The sequence below is a fragment of the Saccopteryx bilineata genome, chromosome 1, assembly GCF_036850765.1.
Source record: "Saccopteryx bilineata isolate mSacBil1 chromosome 1, mSacBil1_pri_phased_curated, whole genome shotgun sequence".
Classification (NCBI taxonomy): domain Eukaryota; kingdom Metazoa; phylum Chordata; class Mammalia; order Chiroptera; family Emballonuridae; genus Saccopteryx; species Saccopteryx bilineata.
In genome coordinates, this window is record NC_089490.1 from 393,516,831 (window position 1) to 393,543,714 (window position 26,884).

The following is a 26,884-nucleotide window of genomic DNA, read 5'->3' on the forward strand; positions in this document are numbered from 1 at the left end:
GTTTTGTTAAAAATACCATTAGTATTTTATTAGGAATTGTACTGAAACTATAGATTGCTTTGGGTAAATATTAACATTTTAATAATATTACTTCTCTTTATTCACAAACATCGTATATGCCTCCATTTATTTATAACTTCTTCAATTTCTTTTTTCAGGGTCAATTTTCTAAATAAAGGTCTTTTACTTCCTTGGGTAGATTCATATCTAGCTTTTTAAAAATGCAATAATAAATGGAATTGTTTTATTAGTTTTTCTTTCTGATAGTTCATTATTGGTATATAAACATGCAGTAAATTTTTGAGTATTTATTTTGTATCCTGCTACCTTATTGAATTTATTTACCAGGTCTAGTAGGTTTTTTGTTTTGGGTTTTTTGGTGGGTTTTTTTTTGTAAAATCTTTAGGGTTTTCTATAAAAGTATATCATCTGCAAATAATGACAATTTACTTCTCTTTTCTAATTTGGATGCATTTTTCTTTCTGATTGTCTGATTGCTCTTGCTAAGACTTCCAGTACTATCTGGATAACAACAGTGAAAGTGGACGTTTATGTCTTGTTCTTGATCCTAAAGGACATGCTTTCAGTTTTTCCCCCATTTAATATGATGTTACCTGTGGCTTTGTCATATATAAGTTTCAGTGATTTTAAAAGTTTGATACTAAAAATATATTTTTGAATACAGGTATTGCAATTTATTCTTTAAATTTTCTTAACATTCTTCATATTTATCTTTATATAATACCTATTGGGTGTTATTTTTTTCTGCTTAGAATGCATCCTCTGTTTTTCTTCAACTTGTCAAAAACCTATTTATCTTCAAAACCCAGTTTGGGTACAGTGTTTGCCAAGAAGGCTTTCTGTTCCTTTCCCTGCATACTCTGACATCCACAGTTTTACTCATTCTTTGGCCAGTGCTGCTCTGTAACTTACATGTCTGTTCTTGAATGCTTTTACCTGCTTTCACACCATGTTGTAATTTCTTACCTACCTTTTCCTCCAGGCTCTGAGTTCCTGAAGACAAAGAATTGTTAACCATCACTGGGATTTATTTCTGGGTTTCTTGGGTCTACACAGCTAAGTGCATGGTAGGTACATATAGCAAACAGAAGTGTATGTTTATACATCTGTCACCTTACCTGCTCCTGAGGGCGAACAACCACTGTAGTAAAATCAGGCCACTTTTCCACCAGTGCTTTAAGATTGAATGGGTTTCCCCGGTTCATGTTCAAGACAGTCCCATAAACCTGTAGCATCACAAGAAAGTGAGAGGATCACTTTATTAAGAGAGATGGCAAAGTGTCCTTTTGATATGGACAAGGATTATTTCTGTGAAATCAGGGTAAGTAACTGGTAAGGCATCTACTTCAGTCCTCAGGTACTACTTTATTAATCCAATGGAAATAGATTTTGGGGTCAAACCATGAGAATATTATATAAGTATAGTTAAATATCTAGATAAATAAAATGAACTAAACATTATTCACTTTCACATTATAGAATTTAGTGACATATCTTTCCATTTTATTCTACTTTTTTACACATTCACACAATTTTTAAATAAAAAATTACCTAATATATAAAAAATTACCTAACATATAAAAATTACCTAATATGTATTTGTTTAACATTTATCTTTCTTTATACACACATGCACACATATGCACATTAATTATATAAAGAGCATATTTTCATGTCAATAAAAATAAATCTACATCATCATTTTTAATGGTATCCATTAGAATTCTAATTTAAGTTTTTCTATTTCTTTCTGCTGGTCATTTTAGTTTTTTCTAATATTTTACTATAACAGTTTATTCTCCCAAGAACATTTATTTTTCAAAAATCTTTGCATTTCATTTATATGTGGAATCTAATGAACAAAGTATACTGAGGAACAGAATAGAGGCAGAGGCAGGGTCACAGGGAGCAGAGGGACGGCTGTCAGAGGGAAGGGGATCAGAGGAGGTGAAGAAATTAGTGAAATTATATATACATAACACAGAAATACCGATAACAGGACAGGAAATCCCAGAACGAAGAGGAGGAGGGTGTTAAGCGGAGGGGAGCAAAGGGGTGCAATGAGGGACAGAGGGGTGGGGGTGAGGGTGATATATTGAGTGGGACATTTGAATCCATGTTAACACAATAAATTAAAATTAATAAAAATTTTATAAAATCTTTGCAAATATGCCTGTCATTACAAATTTTTGAATGGGAATTTTGGGCCAAAGTCAACTGCTATTTAAAGATTTTTTTCCTTACACATATCTTCAAATTACTCTCCATAAAGCTTAAACAAGCTCATGCTTATTTAATAAGTAGAGACAGAGCACAATGTTTGGTGACCAAAGACTAAAAACATTACCTATTAGACAACCTGTTTAGACTTTTCCACAGACATTTTTTGAAACACAGTTGCCATCAAGAAGAACATTAATGAGGCTATAAAGACCTTCTAAACTATACGGGACCCTGTACTTGGGAGAGGGAATATAGTATTGTGTACCAGGGACAACCTCAGTATTTTATTTTATTTAACATGAAACATGATGCCTTTGTAGATGATATAGAAAGATCCCAAAGACCAGGACCAATAGATTAATCAACATTTCAATGACCAAAGACCATACCTCAATCTGTGCACTCCTATTCATGGCATGAAAAGTCTATGACAGACTAAGCAAAAAGATGAGGAGGCAAAGTTTATTTTTACTAAGTTTCTATAAAAATTTTAATTTTCTTCCATCAGCAAGGGCTCAATAGAAATATTAAATGCAATTTTAGAAAAAATAAAGAGGTGAAAAAATTTAAAGACTGGTGTTTGAGACCACTGACATTCATAAACATTATATTACAAATTAATAAAATTCTTCTTCCTTTCTCTGTACATAATAGTATAACTAAACCAGAATCTAATCTTGAGGCTTACTTTGCCTCACAATTGAGTTGAGCTAAAAGTAGTGTCAAGAGGTTTCTCCAAAAATTTGAGATGCACTTAACATAAGAAGAACAATTTAAAGATTAGAGCCCTGTCTTACAATGCATAGAAGAAAATAAGAATCCTCTCAAGATAAAAATGTCTGTCTGTAAAGTATCAGACTGATTTACTAATTCTCACTCCTAAAAAAAAAGGTTCATTATCTGTAGGATGTTAATTCATTATACATGTAGGATTGCCAGTTGAAGACAATTAAGTATTAATATAGACAAATGTTAAGTGAAGCCTACAAAAACAGATGATTACAGTTTTAGCTGAATTGATCTGTAGTCACTCTTTCTGACAGTAATTAAAGGATAGACCAGGTATGCATTTAATCTATATTTAATTAAGGAAAGTCTGATTAATTCTCTTTCTGCAAATGCAGTCACCCTGGTTAGAGGAGGAAGGTCCCTTTGCAGAAGGCTGGGAGAAAGATTGACAGTATATATTTTTGACAATGCAGCAATTTTTTCTCCAGGACACCTATTCTTTCTTTAATTCAGGAGTTTAGGTTTGTAATCTGGCTCAAGTCAGAGAAATAATTGAGAGGCCATGATTCTCTGTATGATTCAAGTAAGAACTTTGAGTTCATGTAAAGCAGTGGTCCCCAACCTTTTTTGGGCCGTGGACTGGTTTAATGTCAGAAAATATTTTCACAAACTGGCCTTTAGGGTGGGATGGATAAATGCACGAAATAAAATTATGTGACCGGTGTAAAAACTGTGGTATTTTTAAATATATTTGTTGAACTTACGAGACAAGCATCAAGAGTGAGTCTTAGACGGACGTAACAGGAAATCTGGTCATTTTTAAAAAATAAAACATTGTTCAGACTTAAATATAAATAAAATGGAAATAATGTAAGTTATTTATTCTTTCTCTGTGGACTGGTACCAAATGGCCCACGGACCAGTACCAATCCGCGGCCCGGGGGTTGGGGACCACTGATGTAAAGTACTTAGTGTGATTCCCGATGCTTAGTAACTATTAAAGAAGGGTTGGCTATTAACTTCATCATATCATTTTATTTAATCTTTCTGACAACACTTAAAAGCAAAGAGAAAGACTGAGGGACATCTAGCAAAAAAAAGTATGGACTTCCTGATTTTACTCATTTTACATGCAATAACACTGAGACTCACTGATGTTTACCTTTTGCAATTTTACCCAGAAAACTGAATTGTGGATTCATAGCCAGCTGACTCTAAACTTCTTGACAGCTGCCCTACCTTCTAGCCAGCTGACTCTAAACTTCTTGACAGCTGCCCTGCATCAGAAGGATTAGTGATGCAGGTTTATTAAATGTCTGTGGTTTAGTCTACAGACGATTCCTACATAAGGGGCCAGAGCAGCAGGAAAGTCAGTGGCCTACTTTTGGTTCTTTTGACAGGCCATAAATTGAAAAAATTAAGGGTTTGGTGTTTATAATAGTATGTCCTTCTTTATCCTTGTAATGTCTCTTGAGTTTGTAGTAATGTGCCATACTTCATTGCCTCTAGGGGTAATTTTTATCCTTTTTCTTTATTTCTTGGACATTGTGTTATTAAACTTTTCAAAGAACCAGATTTTGGAGTCATTCAGTTTTTAACTGTTTTACTCTCCTCAAATTCATTGGTTTTAATTCTTATTTTTTAGAAGTTGCTTAATTCTGTTTACTTTGAAGATGATGTACTCTTCTTTTTTTAGTTGTTAAGGTAAAAACATATACCATTGATTTGAGACCATTATTCTTTTATAATATAAACACTTGATGCTTGATAATTGCCACTTACCACTGGTTTAGTTGCATCTCAAACTTTGGATATGTTGTACTTCTATTTTCATTCAACTAAAATATTTTCAAATTTTTCTGTGACTTTAAAGCATAACTTATTTAAAAGCATGATGTATGATTTCACACATAGGTGAGATATAAAATTGAGATTCCTGGACATAGGTAAAGCGAAGTGGTTACCAGGAAAGAAGGATGTAGGGGAGGGGGTAGGATTGTAAAGAGGGACAAATATAAGATGATGGAAAATGATTTGACTTTGGGTGATGGGTATACAACATCTTCAACAGTTCAAATGCTATAGAAATGTTTACCTGAAACCTATGTACTCTTATTTTTTATAGGGACAGAGAGAGAGTCAGAGAGAGGGATAGATAGGGACAGACAGACAGGAACGGAGAGAGATGAGAAGCATCAGTCATTTGTTGCAACGCCTTAGTTGTTCATTGATTGTTTTCTCATATGTGCCTTGACCATGGGCCTTTAGCAGACCAAGTAATCCCTTGCTCTAGCCAGCGACCTTGGATCCAAGCTGGTGAGCTTTGCTCAAACCAGATGAGCAGATGAACCCGTGCTCAAGCTGGCAACCTCGGGGTCTCGAACTTGGGTCCTCTGCATCCCAGTTTGACGCTCTATCCACTGTGCCACCACCTGGTCAGGCCTATGTACTCTTATTGATCAATGTCACCCTGCTAAAGTTACTTTTCCAAATAAATTTTTTTTTAAATAAAAGTGTGTTGTAGGCCCTGGCCGGTTGGCTCAGTGGTAGAGCATCGGCCTGGCGTGCAGGAGTCCCAGGTTCGATTTCTGGCCAGGGCACACAGGAGAAGCGCCCATTTGCTTCTCCACCCCTCCCCCTCTTCTTCTTCTCTGTCTCTTCCCCTCCCGCAGCCAAGGCTCCATTGGAGCAAAGTTTGCCCCGGCACTGAGGATGGCTCTGTGGCCTCTGCCTCAGGCGCTAGAATGGCTCTGATTGCGGCAGAGCGACGCCCCAAGATGGGCAGAGCATTGTTGCTCCCTGGTGGGCATGCCGGGTGGATCCCGGTCGGGCACATGCGGGAGTCTGATTGCCTCCCCATTTCCAACTTCGGAAAAATACAAAAAAAAAGAAAAAAAGAAAAAAAAAGTGTGTTGTAAAATTACTAAATCGGGATTTTTAAAGATATTTCTTGATTTATTTTTAAATTTTAATTCCATACAGTTAAAGGAAATACTCAAAATATTTTCAATTCTTTTAAAATTCTAGAAATATAGTCTATCTTAGTAAATGTTCAATGTGCATTTTAAAATATCTATTCTGATAATGTGGAGTAAAATATCCTATAAATGTCGATTAGTTAAAGTTGGTTCAAAGTATGTATTGTTCAGCTCTTTTATATATTTACAAGTTTGATATCTCTTCTATAAATTATTGAGGAGTATTGAAGTCTTTAACTAAATTTACCTTTTTTTTTTTAGTTTCATCAGTTTTTGCTTCATGTACTTTGAGCCTTCATGTTAGGTGTATACATTTTAGCATTTTTTTGTATTTTTGGTGAATTGAAACATTGACCATAATGCAATAGCACTTATTATTCCTGGTAATATTCCAGACCCTTTGAAACATATTATTTCAAAAAAACTTTTTTTACAGAACAAAAAACAAACAAAAATTTCTTCTTCTCCATTGTACAAGATCATTGATCCATTTCTAAAACTAAATTTCTGTCTCACCCTGAATTAAACATAATCCATTTGAAGTTTAACAAAGTAGATATTGACCTGTTATTAATTTCAAAGAAAAATTATAATTGTTAAAATTTATCAGTCAATCGATTGTTTGAAATAATAATTTAAACATTAATGTATTAGTTTCAGTCAACCTTACAATTTGGGAAAAGCTACCCTTGTTATCCAATATAATACCTAGAAGGGCACAAGGGAATGGGTTGAGGTAGTGGATTTAAATCATAGTATTGTAACTCAGTACTGGTGTGATCTTGGTCAAGTCATATAACTGAGCCTCCAGTTACTCTTTGGTTATATGGATATAATATGCCTTCCTTGCAGCAAGAAGTTGTGAACTAAATAAGATGCAAGCTGAGTAAGCACCTGGCCCAGAACATGTGCTCAGTGAATGCTAATTCTCTTTCCACCTTTTTCATAGGCAGTTGCTAATTCTTTTTTCCCTAAGAAGGTTCCACTCTCACCTTTAAAGACTCGGGGAGGCACTTTCTCAAGGATTTCTCTAGCATCTGCAACACTTGTAAGCCTTTTAATTGGAACATCTTGGCAGGTACTTTAGCCTAATGAAGGGATAAAAAAGTATCAAGGAATGAGAAGTGCTGGAAAACATGCAAAGACACAAAACAGGCACATAAGTTGTTCTAGCTCGTGGTCTGGACATTATCTCAGTCATTTCATTGTTACTTGATTCACTAAACTCACTAACTCCAAGGAGGAATATGTCTGGTAGAAAGCACAGGTACCTCTTTCTGAAATCATTTTTAATATTTTTAAACTTTTAAAAACATCTGTGAAATTTTCATTTTTATTTTTACACCACCCAAAATGTCAACAACTAAGGAATCACTGAGATTAAAAAAGTATTTTTGAAGCATTAATGACACAGAATTTATAGACCCTGGCCTTTCTTCTGGGCTTGATGAAGACAAGGCTGAACTTCTTCCACAACAGAAAGATGGAGCTGATAGACGGGGAATCTAAGGGCAGTCATCTATTTCTTTTCCAATAAATCTTATCACTACACCTCATCCACTTATGCAGATCCCAAAGTGCTTTTATTTATTTATTTATTTATTTATTTATTTAGCCTTTTTTGGGAACCCCATTTCCACTGGCAACAATAGAGTCAAAAAATGTCTAAGAGATTGAAAAAGAAGTAATGCAGGTGAATGGATATGGGTATTAAGATCATCCCTGAAGGAGGAATCTGACTTTAAACTTGTACTCCCATCCGCCTGGAAAAAGTTCTGAGCACTGAATCTATTCTTTCTATACCTCAGCACTCTGCACATCACCCCCTACTCCTTCAACTTACAAGACTTAGGGATGCACTTTTCCAAAAATTGATACAGAATCTGTAGCTTCTGCAGTTAGTTAATCACAAACATCTTGTGCAGCACCTCTGCTTCATTCCCTTGGGAAATGGTCTAAGGAAACCAACACACAAAAAGTGCCTGGAGAGGTCAGATAGGTGTCCAGGAAGAGGAGAACGGAGAAGTCACCTAGGACACCACACTCTGTCAAAGGTAAAGGGCTTTAGAAATTATCCGGTTAAAACTTTTCATTTTACAAATGAGAAGCCAAAGTCCAGAATGCACCTGGACCTCAGAGTTCCTTGACGATTTCCCAACAATTCTAAAGTAAGAAGGATCACTTAACATATCTAGTAAAACAAAACTCCACAGCCCATTTGATTCATATCAGGCCAAGACCCTGAGAAGTGAGTGTCTTCAGCTGTGCAGATGCAAATGAAGAATAATGTACCTCTTCAGAAATTAGCACTACATTCCCTCAAGATCCAGGCATTAAAATGCATGCTCTACTGTTGCCATAGCATCAGTAGTGTTTTTCAGCTATCATGAAATTAGATCTTCCAGAAAAGATCCTGAAGACTGTATTGTGTCTAGACTCTTTTTTCTAAGGAATGAAATCATAGGAGGAAATATTGGTTAGCAGTGTTACTACCCAAGCATAATTTGGCAAAATCAAAGGAATTATATCCTAGTAACCTTAAAAACAGAGCAAACCATTTTATTCAATAATTTTATTTCTAGAAACTCATCCAAGAATGAAAATGATGTCTATCTACAAAGGTATAAACACAAGGAAATCCATTGTAGTATTGTGATATTATAAATTCATAAATGATCCAACATCTATTATAGAGAAATAGTTAATGATGGCATATCCACATAATGGTTACCAGAGAGCCATTAAATGATGTCTACAAAGTTTACTTAATGATGTAATAAAAGCGTATTCTATAAAGTCAAGAAAACATGTTATATAATCCCAAATTAATAATATAAAAATGGCTAGGTGACTAGTTATCTGTGTGTATGTACATGTTTGTACACCCACCTCAAAGTTTTTCTGAAATAAAGTAATATATAAATATGTAGTTTTTCTAATATATTATACATAAATATTTGACTATATATATGATTATATATTTTTATATTGCATATACCAGATCAATGTATATATGATATTTAAGGACACTGTAGAAGAGTAGCTATATTTTTTAAAATCCACAATCTCAAGAAGTTCAAAGCAAATTCAATGGCTCCATTTTGTTGACCCAATTGTAACAATCCTGGAAAATCTAGTGCCAGTGTGTGTGTGTGTGTGTGTGTGTGTGTGTGTGTGTGTGTGTGTAGCCAGAATCAAAACAAAATGAAGCACAGGGTTAAAAACATGTTTTTTGTTTGTTGTGTTTTTAGTCAAACAGACCAGGACTCAAACCCTAGCTCCTCTACTTGCTAGCAGAGTCATATTAGGTAGGTCACTTTACCTGAACCTCTCTGAGCTTCACTTTCTTCATTTATGATATGGGATAATAATACTGTGTAAGTTAACCTGAAAATTACATGAAGTCACAAAATGAATGTGAAATGTTCAGTGTGATGTTCGAAGTTATATATAATATATATGTCAACCTGAGGGAAATACTCAAGACCTTCAAATACAATCAAAAGGACCATTCTCTGGGACAGGAACCCAAATGAAGAAAGGCGCAACTTCAAAGATGGTGCTATATATTTATATAACTAGTTTGAAAAATCTGTTAATATACATTGATGTTTAGAGGCAAACCACAACTCCAGAACAAGTCAATATGTTTCCTGAGTATGCTGTTTATATGGTACATAATTCTGTTTGTTCTTAAGGCCTTCTGTAGCATATTTTCCCAGAAGTGTTTTAGTCTTTCTTATAGCTCAACTGTCAGGCACAGCGCTTGGCATAGTTTAGATGAACATCAATGACTATTTGTCCAGTGAATGAATGAATAAAATCAGCGAGGTGTAGAGATGACGCATTTAAAATACTTTCTGTATTTTGATTCCAGACTTAGTCAACTTATTGAGGAAACTGTGACTGCTAATAGAAGCTTTCCAATAAGAAAAAAACATGTGTACCAACAGCTGGCTCTGAATATCTTCTATCTGACATATAAGATGTAGGGGGTTCATTAAAAGGTGATGGAAGAAAGTTTGTGCATAGATTATGTTCCCTGCTGCCAACTGCCATCATCCATAGCAAAGCTCTCTCACCTCTCTGCCATATTATAACCACTACCTTCCATGGCATGACCGTGGCTCAGCTTCCACAAATTAGAAACATTTACAAATTAAAAGTAATTCCAGCTCACTTTGGAGCCTACTGTCAATAGAATTATTCCAGATTTTCTTGATCCAAGAGATACAATATTTTGATCACCCATAAAGATAAATTGAAGAATATAAATGTTTAACAAGATCAAAGAGAAATAGGGAGCAACATAGGAGACTGAGAAAAAGTGCTCCAAGAATACTGTGAAAAATAAGTTTTCTCAGAAGTCAAAATAAGAGAAACAATTTTAAAAAGAGCATTACCAGAAGAGTCAAATGCTTCCTAAAATTTAGGAAAGATAAGTACCAAAAATGTGAATGCATTCTGAAATTAAGAATTCATTTCTGATTTGGTGAGAGATAAGTCATGGACTGATGGAGGGAGAAATCCAAGTAAGAGGATTAGAGAATAAAAGAAATGTAAGAAAATGAAGGTAAGTCTTTCAAAAAACTTTAACAGGAAACGAGGAGAGAATATAGGAGTATAAAGAAGGGATGGAGAGTTCAGGAGCTCAAAAAAGCCATTTCTTATTAGATAAGAGAGTTAAGCATATTTATGGTAATTATAGAAAGCTAGAAAGATGGACAGTAACTGATGGGTCAAAGGATATAATAAGAGATGAAAATAGAAAACTCCATGGACAAAATTGAATATCCAATCATATCTCTAAATGTTGGGATTAGCTTTGGACAGAAAAAATACCTCTTCTATACAATGGAAAAGACAGATTTTAGATCAGGTGTGGAGACAAGTGTGTATGCATGAGCACATGGGTTGAGAAGAAAGAGCAGGAAGTTAACATGTTATCTTCTAGTATCTATTTCTGCAAAAAGAATAATAAATGAAAAGTGATCTTTTGGAAGTTAGTAAGTTGACAAAGAGCATCATAAAATGTAGAGAAAAAAACAGTGTTTTAATGGAAAGGATTAAGGTTTCAATGGCTTCTGATGTTAGTTGGAGAAAATTTAGACAAAGAATACATAGAGGAATTCCCAGGCATCGCTTAGGACTTGAGAAAGTAGAAAATGATTATTTAAAAGTATAATTCCTCCACATGTATAAGCTTACCACCCAGAGACAAAAAGAAATAAAAATAAATAAAAGAAACCAGGGTTAAATTTTTTCCAGGCTCAGAGAAGAAAATAAGACAAGGGGCAGAGTTCTTGAGAGTAAGGGAATGAGATACTTTAAACTGAATTTAAATTTAAATTAGGAGAGAAGGAATTAAATTAGGTTGAGGAGCAATCAAGTAGGAAAAATGAAGAGAGCAAGGGATGAAAGCACTTTATGAGGTCAAAAGATAGCAATATGGATAAACAGAGAGAATATATTCAGAGAATAAGAGATTGGGATCAGAATTAGACTATTAGAGGTTAGGATTTCAGAAGTAAGTCAGTGCTAGGTACATGGTTGTTGACCTCTACTTCAAGTCAATAGAGTAGTCAATATAGAAATGAGTGTTGCAGGTGTCATAGACATCACCAGGATGTGACAGAAGTTTAATGGAGAGAAATGTCCATGAGCCAGGTGCCAAATACAGCAACGGCTAGAGGGAAATTTGTCAGAGAGCAACAGAAATGGCTAAAACTTCATCTTAGCCACATGGCACAGCATTCAAAGAAGGAAGAGTTTTCTATGCAAATGAAGAAATAATACTTTTTTAGAACCTTAGATTGAAGACCAGAGAATACTGACTCTTGTCTTTACTCACAATATTACTATGGGTGTCTGGAGAGTGGCAGGAAGAGGTATACACATATCAATAATTTATAGTTTAAGGAAAGGATTGGGATAGCTTACCAATTCAAAATAACACACACTGGTTGTGTAGATTTTTAAAGTACTATCGGGCACTAGGGATATACTATTTTTTTAAGAAATCATTCTCAATATTGACCTCTGGTGAGTGCTATTTCCAAGGGTTTGCAGGGAGAAAAAAAATGAATTAACAAATACAAATTCTCTTTTGGGAGGAAGAGGTCTCTACAGACACTTTTTTTCTTCTTTTGGTTTGACTTTAAATTATTTTTTTTTATTTTTCAATTACAAATGCCAAACAATATTTTATTAGTTTCAGTTGCACAACCCATAGTGATTAGACATTACATAACTTACTAAATGATAATATCAATGAATCTTGTACCCATTGGACAGCATACATAGTTATTGCAGTATTATTGAATATTTAGAGTCTAAGGAAAAATAAAGAACTCCCAGACAAGAAAAAGCTAAAGTAGTTCACCACAAGACTAGTAATACAAGAAATGTTAAAAGGTCTTTAAATAGAAGACATGGGAAATAAAAGACCAAAAATATAAACAGTAAGATGACAATAAACACATATCTATTAACAACTTAAATATTTAAAAATAAACAAACAAGAAGAACAGAAACAGACTTATAGGTACAGAAAACATGTCACCGGTGGCCACATGGAAGGGGGATTAGTGGGTTGGGATAAAATGATAAAGGGATTAAGAAATTGGTAGGTACAGAATAGTCATGGGGATGTAAATGACAATTTTTTAAAAAAAAATCGAGATTCTAATTAATTGAAAGACTGAAAAAATAGACACTGGCTTTCCAAAACCATCTTGCTTACCTGAAATTTGCTGCACACCTGCATGCACAGCACCTTCTACAGTCACTCTGTGTGGCGTGGAGACGCTTCTGTGACTGCCACCTTACAGACTCAACCACACTAAAACCTGAACTGAGTCAGGCTGCCACTGTGTACAATCAATCTCCAAAATTACTAGGTTTCTGAAGAGAAAACCAGAGAAACTGTTCATCTATCTAAAGTCAGCGGCTCTGTAGACCAGAGGAAGTTAGGAAATATGTTCTATATGAGATAACTTCTACAAATATTAAACATTTCCCACTGAGGCTTTTTATTCATACATTATCACTTGTAGCTGATTGCCTGGCCCCAAAGCAATCATAATAAAGCTATATTATGAAGTTGGAAGGAGTTTTCCAATGCAGGGTTATTTAAATGGTATCATTAGCACAAAAAGAGACTTGAAAAATCTGGCTTCACTTCAAAATGCCTGGCCCAAGGCCTTTAACCATGTGACTTGGGAGAAGCCAAGAACTCCTTGATGATGCTGCTGTTAGTATAAGAACTGAACGTCGTACATGTTGTCCCTTTTTTGTTGTTGTTTAAAGTGAATGAAGAAACTTGGGAGTGGGGAGTTGTAAATCCAAGAAAAATAAACAGTTACTGGAGAAAATTTTGGGAAGTGTGACAGATTAGAATTAGTTTTAGAGAGGAATAGAGGTAAAATTTGTTTCTTAAAATTATGCTTCTCACGCCATCCAAATCAAAATCATGTGGGCTGGTTTGTTAGAAAACCAGGAACTTGTCCTCATCAACTAAATCAGGGTCTCCCAGAATCCTTGGGGATCTGTATTTTACAAAAAGCTACTTAAAAGAGTCTGATCTACATGAACATTTTGGAGATATGGTGACAGAGGAAAAAGAGAAGAAGTTATCAAAAATTTTCCCACTTTCTAAAATTTGTGGAGCAACCTCACAAATCATTCACAAAATGAGAAAAGCAAAAGTTATTTTCACGTGAATAAGTAAATACAATGTTGAAAGAGAAATTTTAATGTCTTCTCCAGGGTCGCAAAACTAGCCAGCAGCAATACCTCAACCAGAAGCCAAAAATTAGATTCTTTTAATGAGACTATGATTCTTAGGTGAGTCCCCTACCCATGGTCATTATATTATTTTATAAACCTGCTTCATTCATTTCAGATGATATATCCATATCCATCAATGAGGATTTAGTACTAACTATGAATGTGCACATTAGTTAAGGCATTGGGTCTTATATTATATTTTTAGCAATTTCATATTTTTAGCTAAAATAATTCATACTGTCTATCAAAGAATTGGTACAGATTTGTAATTTTATACAATTAATTTGTTTACAAAATTGTAGTTATGTTATCTAAAAATTAATCCTTCTTTTAAAAAAAGTTAGTCTATTTCCTGCCAGTAAATGCATAATTTTTTACATAGTTGACATCCCACTGTGCATGGTTGAGACGACACAATTTTGTAACCACAATAAGTACTGTATAAGGTTTTCCTCAAGCCATTGAAAAGTTTTATAAAGATGGTTCATAATGGTTGTCCAATTTAATTTTAAATCTTAGTAAGCATTTTAACTCATAACACTTGGACAGTCCTAGGAACTCCAGATACCCAGGAGACATAATTACTCAGTTCGTTTTCTGGATGCACCCTCTTACTTCCATAGAACTGTATGGATGGTCACATTTTTTTCTAATTGCTTTTTCTACCAATATTCCTACCCAAGTGAAATCACTTTTATGATTGATGGCTTTATGCAACTTGGAAACTTTGGTATTTTACATGTGGAAATTGTCAGTCTTTTGTAGAAAAGAAGATTGAATACAGAAAAGAGAGGGAAGGCTGATGGCAGGGTCTTGGCATAACAGATCTTGTCATTGTGAGGACAGCTGCATTAGTCTGGGTAGACATTCTAAAATTTCAGTGACTTAGCACAATAAAATTTTATTTCTTGCCCAAATCACAATGCTGTATGAAGTAGCACAGTTACTCTATCTAACACAGTCCTATTAGGATGCAAGCTTTTCCCATAGTGTAGTTCTATCCTCCTTTGAGACCTCAGAGTTCTCTCCCATTAGCTCATTGATTGTGAAAGAGAGAAAGGGCCAGGTACAGAAACGTTTAATTTGTGTTGTTACTACAACTTGAAATAAGTTGATAACAGGCCAGTTTTCATTTTTCTTGTCCACTTAGAAAAGTTATATTTGCCCTGGCTGGTTGGCTCAGTGGTAGAGCTTCTGCCTGGCGTGTAGAAGTCCTAGGTTTGATTTCCGGCCAAGGCACACAGGAGAAGTGCCCATCTGCTTCTCCACCCCTCCCCCTCTCCTTCCTCTCTGACTCTCTCTTCCTCTCCTGCAGCCAAGGCTCCATTGGAGTGAAGTTGGCCCGGGCGCTGAGGATGGCTCTGTGGCCTCTGCCTCAGGCACTAGAATGGCTCTGGTTGCAACAGAGCGACGCCCCCTGGTGGGCCTGCCGAGTGGATCCTGGTCGGGTGCATGCGGGAGTCTGTCTGACTGCCTCCCCGTTTCCAACTTTAGAAAAAAAAAAAAAGTTATATTCAATATTATTTTAATATAGCTTATAGAATGTAAATCATTTATGTGGGTAAATATCACAGATTATATACAATTTAGTAGATTTCCCCTGATTGATCTAAATTTAAACTATTTTTGCTTTATAAGCTTTCAACTATTGTACCATATTCTTTTTGCATGTACATAGTTCTGAATATGAAGATGTTAATTGCCTTGCTACTGTACTGTGAGAAGGTACTTAAATTCTCCTGTTCTGTTTTTCACGGACACACTCTAAATAAGGATAAGTATGCTGCTGGAAAGAGAATAAATGGCACTATTAGAATAGTGGGTCACAGGTATTCTTTATTGATTATCAATATTTTCCAAACAAACTACTAAGGATATTGAAAAACTAGTGAAGTAAGCCACATCGAAAAACACAATGCTATATGCTATCATTTATATATGGAATATAAAAATAAAAGTCAAACTCATGGAAACGAGAGTAGAATGGTGTAGGAAAGGGTGTGAGTTGGAGGACATAGAGAGAGGCGTCATTAAAGGATACGCACTGTCAGTGATAAGATGAATGAGTTCTGAGGATCTAATGTAGAATGTGCTGACTACAGTTGGTAATATATTGTATTGTATCACTGAAATTTGCTAAGTGAATAGGTCCTAAGCATTCTGACAAACAATAAGTAAGTATGTGAAGAGATAAATCTGTTAATTAACTTGACTGTGGGAATTCTTTCACAAGGTACTCATATATCAAATAATTACGTTGAACACTTTAAACATAACTTCATCAATTATACCTCAGTAAAATTGGGGTGAGAAAAAGAAAGGGTAATGAAAAGAGAGGGGGGAAATTACACTGCCCATAATACCAAATCTTGGCAAAATACTTCCACAGATAATAACCCATGGGTGAGCTAGGAGTCCAGGGGAAGCAGTAGGGAAGCATGCAGCTGAATGTGGAGTGTCATGGAGTGTCTAAGGTTCACTACAGGAAGGTCTACCTATGCTCAGTCTGCTGCACCCTAAGAGAAATCTATGAGTAATTTGTGAGCCATAGCTGCGTTGATCCTGTTGACCTTCGTCACTGCTTCCCCAGAGCCCAAATAACATGAAATGCTTTACTGCTGATCATCATTTATGCTTTCTCTCTATTCAGACGTTCCTCTTGCCACATAACAGGTCCACCCAACACTGTCTTGTGTTCAGGGCTGCTTTACAGAGGCTCACATTTCCACTCATTCCAGTCACAAGGCATGAGGATAAGGTGGTGATTTTGACCTTCTACATGGCATTTTTAGCTCTGCTAATATGAAGATATGGAACATGGCTGAGTGAGTCCAGAGTCTGGGTAAGGGCACCTCCAACGTGGAACATGAAACCATGGCCCTGGTACTTAGGCACAGTGCCTGCCATCCGAATCTCTGCTGTCTGCCCCATCAGGGCCCAGGACACAAGGTCCTCTCAGGCCCCCTAACACAGAACGTGGGAAAGTTCTTGATACAGCGCTCGATGAATCTATGACTCCTCTCGTTGCCATCGAAATGCCAGAATTTATTCACCAGGGCAGCGTGGGTAACATCGAGGGATGAGAGTTTAAACTCCTTATCCTTGCTGCTGGAAACAAGAGGAAAGAACAGCTCATGATATCACACACGCTGTGGAGTGTTATAATTGTTTCCTCCCAAATTGTCTTTAGACAATGCAAATAAGAACACAGGTGAAGGTACAGATTCTGCAGCAAGAATGTCTGGATGTATAATCTGACTAACTGTGTGATCTTGAGCAAGCAACATAATGTCTCCCTGCCTCCATTTTTTTTCCTTATAGTACAAAGATATTAATAGGCAGATTATGAATATTATATGAACAATTGAATAAGTATAAGACTTGTTCCACATGAACAATAATAATTACATAAAAATTAAGTATTGTTCTTCTCCACATTGCTGTGACTTTCCACTTAAATGGGGAAATTATTATCACGCCTGTTTTCAAATAAGAAATACAGGTAAACCGAAAATAAACAAGTGCCCCAAAGCATATACTACAAAGCCATAGGCAAAGCCAGAGCTGAGAATCATAGACCCTTAGAATGTTGGTGGGAGAAGGACCTTGGACACTGTAGGATAGTTCAAGTCCAGAGAGGAGTAGTGTTGTAAAAAGCAGGTGACCACCAAGGTACAGAGCCCTGAAGTCTGAATGCTTCTGCTGATATACAGGGGCTTCAAAATGTGAACTGGCAAGAGCCCATGTTATAGAAGTAGACAACTGAGACTCAAGCCCCAGTTATGCCTTGATCTTCCATATATGTAAACAAGCGATTCCATCCTCTGAGCCTATTTTCTGTCAGCAGAAAGGGGATAATATTTTTACTTTCTCTATCTCATAGTACAGCCAAGAAAACCAAGGGAGATTTTAGATTTAGGAGGTGTCTTTCAGGTGTAATGTATGATGCAATATGAATGAAGCTTTTTCATGTACATTAACACATAGAGTCATGGTATTAGACATCTCCAGATCAAATCTCCATTACTGCTGTTACCTTCAGTGTAAGACTGAAAAATCAATAAGAGTGATATATAATTTCTTTAAATATTCATTATTGAAAATCATTTGCTCTGTGATTTCATTACATTAGCATTTATCAAGCATCTACTATGTGTTGTGTTCTGGACATTCAAGATTTATCAATCAACAATATAGAGAGGGCTCCTACCCTTTGGAGTTTGAGATATCATAAGAGAGGATCAAAAAATAAACAGGTAGGTAAATACATAAATAAGCTGATTTTAGATTGTGATAACTGCAATAGAGAAAATAAAAATTGGGTTACATGATGAAGAATTATGAGAAAGGGTGGTATTTTTTGTTTGGTTGGTTTTTGAGGGTTTTGGGGTTTTTTTGTGCCCCTCCCCTCCCCCAAGAGACGGTGGTATTAATCATGGTATTCTGAGAACAATTCTCCAAGGAAATGACATTTGAGAGTTTGACTGTCAAGAAAAGACAAATGAGTGAAGATCAGAGGGCAGAGCATTTAGGTAGAAAAAGTGCAAATGTAGTGACCCAAAGGCACATGTGAGGCATGAGATCAAGTGCAGAAAGAGGACCAGAGCCACTGGTGGGAGAAAGCAGGACAAACAAGATGAAGTCCAAGAGGTGTGGGCCTTGAAGGTCCACAAATGGCTTTAGCCAATATCCAAAGGGAGCTGAGAAATATCAGTAGTTTTAAGTGGGTGTGTGGACATGATCCACGTATGTACTAAAAGAATCATACTGGAATGAGTTGTAGGGAGGGTAGAGTGAATGTAAGTTGGAAATAGTGAAAAATGTGAGTAGTGAAAGTATTATTATTATTATTATTGAAACTTACATGGCTTTGAAGATGTCATATTTAAGAGGCAAATTCTTTGCCTCTAGCAGGGAAGGCATCAGTCTTCTTACTATAGTGGGTGCAGTATAGATATTGTTTTGTATTTGCTTGACCTTGACTGATTTAATGGCTGCAAGATTTTGTATCACCTCATCCAGGCTGGACTGTGAACCTAGAAAAGGGTAAAGTAGGGAGAGAAGTAAGATGTTACCAGAAGCTTCCCAAAGGAAGTTTGCAGGATTTAAAGTCAGGCAATGTTTCTTCTGGTGTTGCCAATGACCATATGAACTTGGACATGTCACTGCCTGAGCACATTTGCTCTTATGCAAAAAAGAGATAATACTAGAAATCCTGGCGATATTACTCTGAAATCAAAGGAGAAGTGATATTTAAAAAATAATAGCCACCCTTGCATGGGCACATACTACATGCCCAAGTATTGGTCTAATTCCAAATTTGATCCTTATATTGACCCTATAATTTATATACTTTTATTACCCTTATTTTTTTTAAATATGATGAAACTGCATATTCGATAAGTTACATCTCTTTCTCAAGATCACAAAGCAAGTGACTGACAGAACAAGGATGCCACTCTTAGCAGTCTGAATCTGTAGGGCATATTCATAACCATAACAGTTGTCCTTGTACCTGGAAAGTACTTTAGGGCACAAGAAGTTGTCATTCTCATTCTAGGAATGGAAGACCATAGTGCAAGCTCAGCTCTTACAGCTGATCATCCTAAAGGATGTTTTTTTTAATTTATTAATTTTAATGTGGTGACATTGATAAATCAGGGTACATATGTTCAGAGAAAACATCTCAGATTATTTTGACCTTTGATTATGTTGCATAGCCCTCACCCAAAGTCAAATTGTCTTCTGTCACCTTCTATCTGGTTTTCTTTGTGCCCCTCCCCTCCCCCCACTCCCTCTTTCTTTCTTCCTCCCCTCCCCATCCCATTACTATCACATTCTTGTCCATGTCTCTGAGTCTCATTTTTATGTTTCTTCTATGTATGGATCTTAAGTTGACTGCAAAATACATTCTCAGCTAACAAGAAATTACACTACTCATAGTTTCTTATATTAACTCCATAATTTGAAATATATGAATTCTACTCCACTGCAGAAAGAGGTGGTGGCAGCTGATACAAGGAATAAAGATCAAGTTGAGTGTCTGGCGATAGGTAGAAGGAATTTAAGGTAATAAGAGAATGGGCTCAGGGTGAAAAGTAACCTGGCAGATATAGATATAGTAGTCCCAGCAGCCACCATATATCCTGTATTTCTTACTTACTTTGGATCTGTAAATGTTGTGTCCAGTTAATGACATCTGATATGCCAAGGGATTCTTGACAGTTCTTGGGGTCTTTAGAATAGATTACATAGGTGTTGGTGTAGTGATCAAGTCATCTGTCATCTTCTGTTGGTTTGAGTAATATAGGATAAATCAAATTCATTATACCAAGTAGTTAGAATATTTAGTTTAAGAATATTCACTTTACTATTTTAATATTTAGTTTAAGAATACTTACTTTACTATTTTACAAACTTAAATGTTGATATTTCTAATATACCTGTGCTATCATTATCACTGAATCATTTACATCATGAGACCACATAATAAATTTAACCAACCAATCAATTTGTGCTTACGAATAATTTGTTAAACTAGATATTTATATTTTGTATTACAATTTCAAATTAACCAAACATTTGCCAGTTTAAAAATCATTCTTTATAATTCTATAAATATCAGGATAAAGGAAATATTATTATCAAAGGCAAGCTTCCATTTCAAGAGTAAATCATACTTTATTTTAACATCTCTGAGCAAACAGATGATGAACATGACTATACTGAAATCAACACAAGTAACCTTGTATTAGAATTTGCACATATGTGTGATAAGTGTTATACAAAATAAAGACTTTTAATGTCTTTATAATGTAAACCAGAATGCACTATTATTTTAAAATACTTTGCATTTTCAACACAATTAAAACACAAAAATTCTTCAAAACATCTTCTCAATGTTAGTATAAAAGATGTTATTATTGGAAAATGAAGGAAGGAGTCAAAGAACAGGAACCCAATGAGAATGAAGAAACAAAGAGACAATTCATAATATTAAAAAAGAACACTGTATGAAGAAGACATAACACTATTTAATATATATGCAACAAATCAGGGAGCACAAATATATATAAGACATACACTAGCAAGAACTAAAACAACAAAGAGAAAAATACCACAGTCATATTTGGAGATCTCAACAAACCATTGACAGCTTTAGAGAGCACATCCAAACAGAAAATCAATTAAAAAAAATACAGGCCTTAAACGACACACTAAATCCAAATGGACATAATTGACATTGACATAACATTCCATTTTAGAACATCAGATTATGCATTCTTTCAATGCACGTGGAACATTCTCAAGGATATACCACAAGATGGGCCACAAATCTAGCTTTAATAAATTTAGGAAGGTTGAAATCATATCAAACATATTCCCTGACTATAATGCTCTGAAATTATAATTCCCCTGCAAAAAGCAAGTAAAGAAATCCAGAAAAATGTGGAATTTAAACAACAACCTCTTAAAAAAAATAACTGGGTCAAGGAAGAAAATAAAAGCAGAGATAAAAAAAATGTCTTGGCTATAGAGAACAATTTATAAATTTAATTCCAAAGGCAAGGAAAATAAAGGCAAAAATAAAGTAGTAGGACTATAACAAACTAAACTAAAACTTCTGTACAGCAAAAGAAACCAACAACAAAACCAAAAGGCAGCCAACCAAATGGGAGATATTTGCAAACAACAGCTCCGATAAAAGGTTAATATCCAAAATATATAAAGAACTCACAAAGCTCAGCAACAAACAAGCAAACAATCCAATTAAAAAATGGGAAGAGGACATGAACAGACACTTCTCCCAGGAAGACATACAAATGGCCAACAGATATATGAAAAGTTGCTCATCCTCACTGGTTATTAGAGAAACGCAAATCAAAACTACAATGAGATATCACCTCACACCTGTTAGATTGGCTATCATCAACAGGACAGGTAATAACACGTGTTGGAGAAGCTGTGGAGAAAAAGGAGCCCTCATTCACTGCTGGTGAGAATGTAAGCTAGCACAACCATTATGAAAGAAAGTATGATGGTTCCTCAAAAAATTAAGACTAGAATTACCATATGACCAAGCAGTCCTTCTACTGGGTATCTATGCCAAAATCTTGAAACCATTGGTATGTAAAGACACATGTACCCCCATGTTGATTGCAGCATTATTCACAGTGGCCAAGACATGGAAACAACCAAAGTGTCCTTTGACAGAGGATTGGATAAAGCTGTGATACATATATACAGTGGAATACTGGGTAGTACATAAAGATATATTGCCATTTATGACAACCTGAATGGACCTTGAGAACATTATATTGAGTGAAATAAGTAAATCAGACTAAGTTAAGAACTATATGATTTCACACATAGGTGGTATATAAAACAGACTCATGGACATGGATAAAAGTGAAGTGGTTTTCAGAGAGGGGTGGGGGAGAGGGAAATAAAGAAGGACAATATACAATAATGGAAAATTATTTGACTTTGGGTGATGGGCATACAATACAATCAACAGTTCAAATGTTACAGAGGTGTGTACCTGAAGCCTATGTTTTCTTATTGACAAATGTCATCTCATTAAATTCAATTTCTAAATAAAAAGTGTAAAACGAAGTAATAAATAAAATCAAATGTCTTTAATTTATTTATTTATTTTTGGATGCCTTTTATTTCTTCTTTTTGTCTGGTTACCCTGGCTAAGACCTCCAGGATTATGTTAAATAAGAGAAAACAATAAGAGCAGTGGGGCTAAAGGTATCTTACCAGACAGGTGAATGAGCTATGACTATCTGAGGTACCCCTCCTATGTTATATGGTAATGCTCCCTGCTTGTCCCTTAACCCACTGTAATGTGATTGAGCACTCGTGTCTATTTCCATTAAACTCAGAGATTCAGGGGGAAAAAAAAGAGTGGTGAAAGGGAACATTTCCGCCTTGTTCCTGATCTTAAGGTAAATGTTTTAAATTTTACCTCATGTTAAGTATGATGTTACCTGTGAGTTTGTCATATTTGAGTTTGAGTTATTTTTTTAAATTTATTTATTCATTTTTAGAGAGGAGAGACAGAGAGACAGAGAGAGAGAAGGGGGGAGGAGCTGGAAGCATCAACTCCCATATGTGCCTTGACCAGGCAAGCCCAGGGTTTTGAACCGGCGACCTCAGCATTTCCACTGGTTGATGCTTTATCCACTGTGCCACCACAGGTCAGGCCCGAGTTTGAGTTATTTTTTAAAATCTGATACTGAAAATAAATTCCCAAATACAAACATTACAATTTAGTGGTAGTCAACCTGGTCCCTACCGCCCACTAGTGGGTATTCTAGCTTTCATGGTGGGTGGTAGCGGAGCAACCAAAGTATAAATAAAAAGATAGATTTAACTATAGTAAGTTGTTTTATAAAGATTTATTCTGCCAAACTTAGCGAAAATCCAACATAAAGTACTTGGTAAGTAATTATTATTATATGCTTTAACTTGCTGTAACTCTGCTTTATAAATTTTATAAAGTAAAGTTATTTCCCTACTTTATAAATCACCATTACTGTGGAACCGGTGGGCAGTTAGAAAATTTTACTACTAACAGAGATACAAAAGTGGGTGGTAGGTATAAAAAGGTTGACTACCCTTGATTACAATTGGTTTTTTTAAATTTTACTAATATTCCTCGTATTTAACATTACATATGTTTAGGTGTTATTTTCTCTGCTTATAATGCACCTTCTGTTATTACGAACCTGTCAAAATGCTCTGACCATATGCTGTCAAAAAACAAGTTATCTTTAAAATCCAATTTAGGTAAAAAGTTTGCCAGGAAGGTTCTCCGACCTTCTCTCTGCACACCCTGACATCTATAGCTTTAATCATCTCTGGTCAGTGCTGCTTCTGTGGCTTGTATGCTCTTGAATGTTTTTGTACATTTTTATACTATATTGTAATTTATTTGTTTGTCTATCTTTTCCTCCAAGCTGTGAGCTCCTTGAGGACAATGACTTGTTTACCATCACCGTTATTCATTTCTGTGTCCCTGGGTCTATATGGCCACATGTGTGGTAGACACATGCAGCAAATAAAAATGTATATAGGGCCTGACCTGTGGTGGCACAGTGGATAAAGCATCGACCTGGAAATGCTGAGGTCGCCAGTTCAAAACCCTGGGCTTGCCTGGTCAAGGCACATATGGAAGTTGATACTTCCAGCTCCTCCCCCCTTTCTCTCTCTTTGTCTCTCCCTCTCCTCTCTAAAATGAAAAAAAAAATGCATACAGTCTGCATCTGGCACTTTACCTGCTCCTGATGGTGGACAACCACTGTATTAAAATCAGCCAACCTGTCCACTAGGGCCTTTAGCTTGAATGGGTTTCCCCGGTTCATGTTGAAGGTGGTCCCATAAACCTGTAGCATAAAAATAATTGAGAGGGTCAGTTTATTAAGAAGAATGGAAAAGTGCCCTGTTTTATCAAGACAAGGATTACTTCTGTGAAATCAGGGTAGGTAACTGGTAAGGTATTCACTTCTTTTTTGGGGGGGGATATTTATTTCTAACAGTCTTCAGGTATTACTTTATTATGCCAATGGAAATAGATTTTTGGGTCAAACCATAAGAATATTATATATATGTTGTTAAATATTCAGATGAATAAAATTAATTATTAAAAATTATTCATTATCTCATTGTAGAATTTAATGACATATCTATTTTATTCCACATTTAAACATAATCACACACAATATTTATTTTTTTATTTTTTTGTTGTCATTTTATTTTTATTAATTTTAATGGGGTGATATTAATAAATCAGGGTACATATGTTCAGAGAAAATATCTACAGGTTATTTTGACATTTCATTATGTTGCATACCCATAACCCAAAGTCAAATTGTCTTCCATCACCTTCTATCTAGTTTTCTTTATGCCCTTTGCCTCCCTCCTCTCCCTTCCTCTCCTCCCTCCTCCCTCTCCCCATAACCACCACACTCTTGTCCATGTCTCTTAGTATCGTTTTTATGTCCCACCTATGTATGGAATCATATACTTCTTAATTTTTTCTGATTTACTTATTTCACTCCATATAATGTTATCAAGATCCATCTATATTGTTGTAAATGGTCCGATGTCATCATTTCTTATGGCTGAGTAGTATTCTATAGTATATATGTACCACATCTTCTTTATCCAGTCATCTATTGAAGGGCTTTTTGGTTGCTTCCAAGTTTTGGCCACTGACACACAATATTTAAATAGTAAAATTACCATATATATATTTGTTTAAAATCTAGACCTCTCCACATACACATACAAACATCCGACATTATAAAATGGGAATATTTTCATGTCAGTAAACACATGTCTACATAATCATTTTTAATGACTGCATAATATCAAATATATGGAAGAATTCTAATTCAATTTTTTTTGTCTCCTATTGCTGGGGGGAGGAGAGGGGCACAAAGAAAACCAGATAGAAGGTGATGGAAGACAATTTGACTTTGGATGAGAGGTATGCAACATAACCAAATGTCAAAACAATCTGGAGAAGTTTTCTCTGAACATATGTACCCTGATTTTTTATGTCACCCCATTAAAATTAATAAAAAATATGATAAGGTTACCAATAAAAAAATAAAGTAATATCAGTAAAAATAAAGTTTTAAGCATTTCAGTTTTTTATATTTCTTTTAATTTAAGAATTTATTCTTTAAGAAACATTTATACTGCAAAAATATTTACAAATATGTCCATTATTACACATTTTTGTAAGAGAGATTTTGTGTCAGTGGTCAACAGCTGTTGAAAAATTTTTTTCTTACACATATCAACAAATTACCTTCCGAATAGTAAGCATTTCCTGCCTAGTTAACAAATAGAGACAGAGTATAATGTTTGGTGACCAAAGTCCAAGAACATCACCCATTAGGCAGTCTGTTTAGACTTTTCCATAGGTATCTGTTGAAACATTGGCACCATCAAGAAGATCATGGAAGAGTCTAAGACAGAATCTCTAAGTTGGAAGGGGCCCCACGCGTGTGAGGAAAGGGAAAAGAGCAGTGCAAACCAGGGGCACCTCAGGGACTCAGTGCAGCTGAAACATGATGCCTTAGCAGATGATATAGAAAGATACCAAAGATCAAGACCAATAGAAGAATAATGAGCATTTCAATGACCAAAGACCATACCTGACCCTGTACTTTTCTACGCTTGCCATAAAAACATAATGCCATACTAAGAACAAAGAGGAGGAAGCAAACTTTGACTTTACTAATTTTCTATTAAATTATTAAAATTCTGCCATCAGCAAGGACTTGATATAAATATCAAATGCAGTTTTAGATAAAAATAAAGAGGTTAAATTTTTTTTAAACACTGAAGCTTGGGATAAGTGACATTCATATACACTAGATTAAATATAACTGAGATCACTCCTCTTTTCTCTGCACTCGATCATGTCACTAATCCAGGATCTAATATGAAGGCTTACTTTGCCTCACTATAGAGGGGCTCAGAGTACTGACAAGAGTTTTCTCAAAAAACTTTTGGGAACCACTTAACACAATAAAGAACAATTTAAACACCAGAGATCTGCCCAATGGAACATGGAAGACAAATTTTAACCTGGAAAACTTTCAAAGAAGCCACTCAAGATGAAAATGTCATAGTCCTCAGATTATCTGACAGATTTATTACCTCCTTTGCCTAAAAATATAAAAAGCTACTATCAGTAGAATATGTTAATTCATTACATAGAATTGCCAGTTAAAGGCAGGTAAGTGTTAAATATAGACTAATCTTAGGTGGTGCCTAGCAAAACAGATAATTTTCATTTTAGCTGAGTTGATCTGAAGTCACTCTTTCTGGTAGTAATTAAAGGGTAGAACAGGTATGCATTTAATCCATATTTGATAAAGAATTTCTAATTAGTTTTTCACAAATGCAGGATCACCTGGTTAAAGGTAGAAAGTCTCTTTGGAGAAATTTGGGAGAAAGACGGCAGTATATGTTTTTGTTGGTGTCGTGATTCTTCCTCTAGGACACCCATTCTTCTTTCATTGAAGAGGTTCTGCTCTGTAACCTACCTCAAGTCTGGGACTTGAGAGGCAGTGATTCTGTGATTGCATTATTCAAGTATAACATTGCACTTCATGCAG

At 35.4% G+C, this 26,884-nt stretch overlaps 1 protein-coding gene across 1 annotated transcript in view; it reads right to left on the minus strand.

Annotated features, from left to right (window-relative positions):
* LOC136320858 (glycine N-phenylacetyltransferase-like) overlaps positions 1 to 26,884 on the minus strand; it is a 33,700-nt gene that overhangs the window by 5,994 nt on the left and 822 nt on the right. The window contains exons 2-4 of the mRNA XM_066253998.1: positions 24,026 to 24,133; positions 6,944 to 7,039; positions 1,140 to 1,247 (exon numbers count right to left, since the gene is read on the minus strand). Coding sequence (XP_066110095.1) covers positions 1,140 to 1,247; positions 6,944 to 7,039; positions 24,026 to 24,133 — 312 coding nt within the window. The remainder of the gene's footprint in view (positions 1 to 1,139; positions 1,248 to 6,943; positions 7,040 to 24,025; positions 24,134 to 26,884) is intronic.